This window comes from Pogona vitticeps, chromosome 13 (assembly GCF_051106095.1).
Source record: "Pogona vitticeps strain Pit_001003342236 chromosome 13, PviZW2.1, whole genome shotgun sequence".
Classification (NCBI taxonomy): domain Eukaryota; kingdom Metazoa; phylum Chordata; class Lepidosauria; order Squamata; family Agamidae; genus Pogona; species Pogona vitticeps.
The window spans coordinates 5,098,100-5,104,458 of NC_135795.1; the positions used below are offsets into that span (position 1 = coordinate 5,098,100).

At 42.1% G+C, this 6,359-nt stretch overlaps 1 protein-coding gene across 2 annotated transcripts in view; it reads right to left on the bottom strand.

Annotated features, from left to right (window-relative positions):
• The window catches only part of CLUAP1 (clusterin associated protein 1), a 49,027-nt gene extending 44,321 nt beyond the window's left edge, over positions 1-4,706 (bottom strand). Inside the window, exons 1-3 of one of the 2 annotated variants that reach the window (XM_072982498.2) lie at positions 4,542-4,706; positions 2,728-2,839; positions 1,437-1,521 (exon numbers count right to left, since the gene is read on the bottom strand). In XM_072982498.2, coding sequence (XP_072838599.2) covers positions 1,437-1,521; positions 2,728-2,839; positions 4,542-4,563 — 219 coding nt within the window. In that variant the 5' untranslated portion in view covers positions 4,564-4,706. The remainder of the gene's footprint in view (positions 1-1,436; positions 1,522-2,727; positions 2,840-4,541) is intronic. The other variant, XM_072982499.2, reaches the window with a different exon arrangement.
• Positions 4,707-6,359: the final 1,653 nt, after the last annotated feature.

The following is a 6,359-nucleotide window of genomic DNA, read 5'->3' on the forward strand; positions in this document are numbered from 1 at the left end:
TGATTCATATCTATCAGTGGTGCACTAACTGAGCCTTAGTACAGTGCTAGGAACACATCCTTAATACAGTACTTCTCCTCAGCAAACTGCCTTCCTAATCTTCAACCCTTAAACCAGCAGCACTTGTGGCTCTTTGAATCTCAAAGGTTACCTATCCTGGATGTATGTAACAGCCGGTTGGGGAGTTCTCTCTCCCTTCATCACAAAAAGTGACACTACAAAACTGAAGCTGGTTGAGCCCAATGATTTGTCACAGCTACACATAGAAAAAAACAAGCTTGGTTCTCAGTAGCTAACCATACACACCTGAATGTGACACACAGCTGGGCGGAGGCAGTTCCTGATATAAGGAAACCAAATTGCCCTGCAATATATAAGACCTCCCTGAACTGTTTTCATTCCACATTTCTGACTCACCACCTTCACCTACCTTCAAATCCACTAGTATTATAGTTTGTGTTCATTTTTAGCATGTTCTTCATAGACGTTGCTGAGCACTGAGTGCTCCATGTATCAGCAGATATCAGCAGAGGGGAAAACATAATAGGTCATGCACTTTTAATTGAATGATTTTAAACCAGGCTGTGAAACCAAGCCAGCTGAACTATCAAGAGTGCCAATTTGGATCTGGATTTAATCCAGAATGGTTTGGATCAGGGCAGTATGGATCCAGATCAATTCAGCCTGATCGAAAGAAATTTAGAGCAGTGAATCTCTACCAAGAGTTTTCATAGTCTTACAGCCTATGGAATCAGAGGTAATCCAGGTAATCCAGTCTTCCACTTCACATAGTGCCATTCCAGTTCCCCACATGGCTTGGAGAGCTCTCTAGCTTAGCACACAAATGCCTACACATGTGCCTCCTCTCTCCACGCTGTTTTGCCTATGGCTCCACCGCTTCTTTAAACAAGCTGTTATAAAGTGCAAAACATATTCTGCTTATATACCACCCCACTGTGCTTAAAGCGCTCCCTGGATAGTTTAACATTTAATTATGCAGGCTCCATATTGCTCTCCCAGTTGAGCTAGGAACTGAATTTACAGACCTCGGAAGAATGAAAGATTGAGTCTACCTTGAGCTGGCTACCTGAATCCAATGGGATCAAACACAAGCCATGAGCAGCATTTCCGACTGCAGTTAAGACCTTTTCAGCAAAGACCTTTTCAGTCTGAGAACCCATCCACAGCTTGCAACTTAAGAACGAAATCTTTACATTTAATCATGTGCTAATTTATCTTCTCTGTCCTGTTACACAAATTATTAGATTGTTTTTTTAAAATCCATGTAGATTTTTAAAATCTGTAACATAGGCCACGATAAAAAAGGTGATGTTTTAAATTCATCAGATCAATAAAATCATGTCAAAAACTGGGCTATAGGGAAGAAATAAACTGCCAGCCACATCCCTTCATGATGAACCCTAAAATAAACTTACCATGAATTGAGCAACTGCCTTAATGAAAAAAACCCGGTCCTGCTCTGTCTCAACATCGGAAGGGATATCCGTTTGAGGCTCATATCTGCAATAAATAAATAAAATCCAGAAAATTTAAACAACAGGTCCAGCTGCACATATTTTCTGAAATGCTTTGTATGAAGAGCCTGCAAAATGACAGAGCAAATTCATATCAAAAACCTCAAGATCAACCCAAACTAATTAAGAAAAGAGCCAAAGAAGGGTATCAAGCTATGGCGGCCAAAAAGAACTCCCAAGGCTGACACTGTGTTTGTACATTAAATACTAACTAGAGGCTGGGGAGAAACAGGTATTATGCAGCACCCTTTTTATGTCTCGCTTAAGGGCTCTCAAGACGCACAAGAAATAGTATGTTCTGATCCAGTGCATGCTCCTCCCAGGTTTTTACTTTGAGGTTGGTAAAATATCCTGAGCTTGGACACTCCCTGAAGCTCCTGGCTAGTACAGAATTTCCTATAGCAACCCTTCAGCAGGTTTTCGCTCAAAGAATCAGATCACAAATAAGGTGGCACGCCATGCAATAAAAACTGCCCCAGATGAAAGTAACCAAACATCTTGCCCGCAGAACAATCAATACCTGATGGTTTGGATTGTTGTAAAAGATAATATTCAGGACTGATTTTACAAACTTTTGCATCCAACTTGATTATCAAAGCTTAGGGTTCACCTTACACCCTGTATAAATGTTAAACTGAAAACGCCTAGCACTGCTATCTTTACCTATAAAGCTCTTGAGTAGAAAGAAATGCAGTGTGCTTTGTCATTTTTTTCTGGGGCAATCCAAACACCAATCACTTCTCGCCTAGTTGGTAATGAAAAATCTTGCTTTCAAAGCACAACTGGAGCATTCATCCTCCAGCAGCAGAGACCTATATTTACTGTATTCCTCTTTATCTGACCACTGTTTGGAGAACTGCCTTTTTGTGTACTGATACGAAATTCTTCTGTTAAATGTCTATATTAAATTTCAATAGAAGTCCACTGTGGTTGGTGTTGTAAATACAAAAATATGCTTGAATTAAAACTAGAGGAGACAAAGGTTTAAGGTGATAACTAAATTTCAGTAAAAAACAAAACAAAACATAATATTGAGGTTATTTCAGAAAGTAGAACCTATATTACTTTTTGCTGAATATTTCAACATCTCAAGTGCATCCTTAAATCAGCTCATTTTCAGAGATTCAAGCTCTTTACAAGAATCATTACCCCATTTACTCTATTTATATTGGAATGAAGATAAAGTACCAACCTTTTCACCAGCCAGAGCAGTATCTCTGAAACCAGCATGAAGTTTGGAGTACGAAAATTTTCCATGGAGATGAGCCGGGGATAACCCAGAGCCCTCATCATCTCTGTAAAGTCTTTAGCACAAACATATATAGTTTTAATGAATGCACGTTTGTCAAGGAATCATTCTCAGCTCTGTTTCCTAAAAGCAACTGTTTAATTTAATTAAATCCTAATTTCAATGTGCTTCAACTCAATCTCTGACCAAGACCCATATGCAGCAGTCACAGAAACCCTTATCCAGATGGTGCTGTCTCCTGCTAAAATACCGTTTGCAAGGCACCTGACAAGTTTCAAACTGGAGCTCTTAAGGGGCATGCTCCTGTGTCATCCGTTGGTGTGCTGTTTCTACAATAAAGCTGGCAGAAGTATACTTTACCGGTCCAGCCAAACAGGGGCACGGTGTGTGTGTGTGTGTGTGTGTGTGTGTGTGTGTGTGTGTGTGTGTGTGTGTGTGTGTGTGTGTGTGTGTGTGTGTGTGTGTGTGTGTGTGTGTGTGTGTGTGTGTGTGTGTGTGTGTGTGTGTGTGTGTGTGTGTGTAAAACGAAGTGAGACTTTTGTGAGGGCAAAACAAGCAGGGGCCACCAGGGCGAACGCCACACTTTTTAATTAACTATGAACTTTAATACTTTTCCAAACCTTTGTTTCTGTAATGGCTTCCCTCTCTCTACCAACTCTGGAAAAAAACAACAACCAGGGGGCACGGGTGTGTGTGTGTGTGTGTGTGTGTGTGTGTGTGTGTGTGTGTGTGTGTGTGTGTGTGTGTGTGTGTGTGTGTGTGTGTGTGTGTGTGTGTGTGTGTGTGTGTGTGTGTGTAAAACGAAGTGAGACTTTTGTGAGGGCAAAACAAGCAGGGGCCACCAGGGCGAACGCCACACTTTTTAATTAACTATGAACTTTAATACTTTTCCAAACCTTTGTTTCTGTAATGGCTTCCCTCTCTCTACCAACTCTGGAAAAAAACAACAACCAGGGATCTCTTGATAGGCAAAGGCTAACAATACATATCATTTACACACACACACCCCTTTGCAAGCCAATAATTTTTGCAGGTTTTGCTCACAGAGCCTATTTGGAAATGAGGGTTTCCAACTAAGCCCGCTTATGAGGAGGCGAGGGGCTCTCTGCACATGCCCTGAGGCACCCCGAGACGCCAACTCTCGTTTCTGAGGCTGGGTTCAAATTGAGAAACAAGCGGGGAGGGGGGCCCACAAATACTTTATTTATTTATTTATTTATTTATTTATTTATTTATTTATTTATTTATTTATTTATTTGTTTGTTTGTTTGTTTGTTTGTTTGTTTATACCCCGCCCAATTACTGCCAGATTGGAAAAGTCAGGCTTGAAGGACACCCTCTCCCCCCACCCCAGCCATGAAACTCGGGGTGGGGGCAACAACCCTTCACTCGCCGACTGCCCGACCTAACAAGGTTGTTGTTAATCCGCCTCGGGTCCTCCTGAGGAGAAAGATGGGGTGCAAGTATTTCAAATGAATAAATAAGCCTGACATAAAGGCGAGGGCTTGCGAGGAACCCCCCCCTCCTTCTGCTTTGGGGTCCTTAGAGGAGGTGGGATAATTTAGCCCGCTTGAGAGGCGACGGGAGGACTCGGGGCCGCTCGGAGGCTGGAAAGGGCGACCTTATGCTACTCCCGAGTAGGCAACGGCTCCTTCGCTCACAGCAATGGCTCCAGACTCTTCCCCCCCCCCCTCCACACGCACATTTCCCCCCCAAGGTGGGAAGACTCCCCGGCCCAAAACAACCGCTGGACTCACTCCGGAGGTCGCGGAAGGACATGGTGGGTCCGGGAGCCTCACTTGGTTCCGGGGGGGGGTGTCTGTGTGAGGGTCTCTTGGCTACGCTAGTTTAGGCTTGGCCGCGGCGCTTTCCAAGACAAGGCCGCAGCGCTGTGGTCTCTATGGCAACGTGGCTACGGCAAGGCGCCGGGCTCAAACTAGGCGCGAAGGCGGAGACGAGGAGAAGTGGGCGGGGCCAGGAGAAACAGGCAGTGCCTTCTTTTCTGGATTTATTTGAGGGATGCACTAACGAAAACATATACATATTCCTTTTAAATATTTCTGTCCTTAGTGTTTATAGCTCTAAATGTTGTCTTTCAGTGATGTAGATAGCTTTTTTTGAGGAGAAAGGCGAAGTCAAAATATTTTAAATAAATAAATATACATATGCATTGACCCTTCAGAATTATTTTTTTTTAAAAAAATGTATTCATGTAGTAAAGCAAAACAGAAGTATGGTGGGTCTTAACACATAGGACATACACTAATCGCAGATGTATCACGCTTTTAGCTAAAATGTATTGCAAAGCAAAGATAACACAAAATGGCTAAAATCACAATTAAAATGTAAAAAATAAAATAAAAATCCTGTTAAATTTCCAAATGACTGGCATAATATTTCACACACATGCAAACCCAATACATTTCAATAATTATGATTATGTTACACTTTTATCCCTTTATTTTTCAGGTAAAAGAAAAAAATAATAATCAGCTCCCAAAGACAACTCAGTGAAATTTAAATATCAGGACAAACAGCGATTACATTGAGATGCACGCTCGGGCAGGGCATCATCATAAAGCTTGTTTCTCTTTTCTTATAGGAAGTTGGGTCTCATCACCGTTATGTTGACTCTGGATGTTGCAGCAATCAATGATATTGTTTTGTATCCAAACTGTTAGTTCTATCAGTTTTTTCTCCCGCCTGCACCTCTTTTCACATTTATTTTTTTGCCTTGAATGATCAGCTGTAACAATCTCGGCTTTTCATTTCTCAAATGACTAAAGCATTTGAGCTTTCCGTAACTAATGTGTTTCAGGAGTCTTGGTCTTTAACATGCATTATAGTGCTCCTTCACAGGTCACTCATTACTTCAACTTTTTTAAGCATCTTACAATAAATCCACATTTCAGCTTATTTTTTTTTTATATAATGTGTGTGTTCTGTGCCACCAAGTTAGAACTAACTTTTCGTGACGGGCTTTCAAGGTAAGTGAGGTATTTAAGGAGTGGTTTTACTAGCTCAGTGAGTTTCCATGGCCGAGTGGAGATTCGAACCCTGGTCTCCAGAGTCCAAGTCCATCACTCTATCTACGACACCACAGTGGGAATCCCTTTTTATAGTAGACTGTGTATAAAGTCCATAACTGCATGTAGATGAAAGCTAAAATGCAGGAGCTCTGTGCTCTTGGAAAAGAAAAGAATGCAGGGGTTAAATGATAACAAAGAGCCGTAATAATTTTAAAGCGCTTGATTCTCCATCTCTTTCATTTGCCCTCCAGGACAGTGGTGTGCACCACGCATAATCGCACTGCTGTCTTCTGCTGGAGCATCCCTAATGCGTGTGTGTCATGTGCCGTCAAGTTGGAACTGACTTGTAGGGCCCCTAATAGGGCTTTCAAAATGGCTGAGATATGTAGGGTGTGGGATTTGAACCCGGGTCTCCAGAATCCAAGTCAATCACTCTATCGCTACGCCACCCAGGGTACCCTGCCTTCCTGGAAGGAAATTTCAACACAAGAGTTAGGAATGTGTGGCCTTCCAGATGGAAGAATGCCCACGTCCATCATCAGCCAA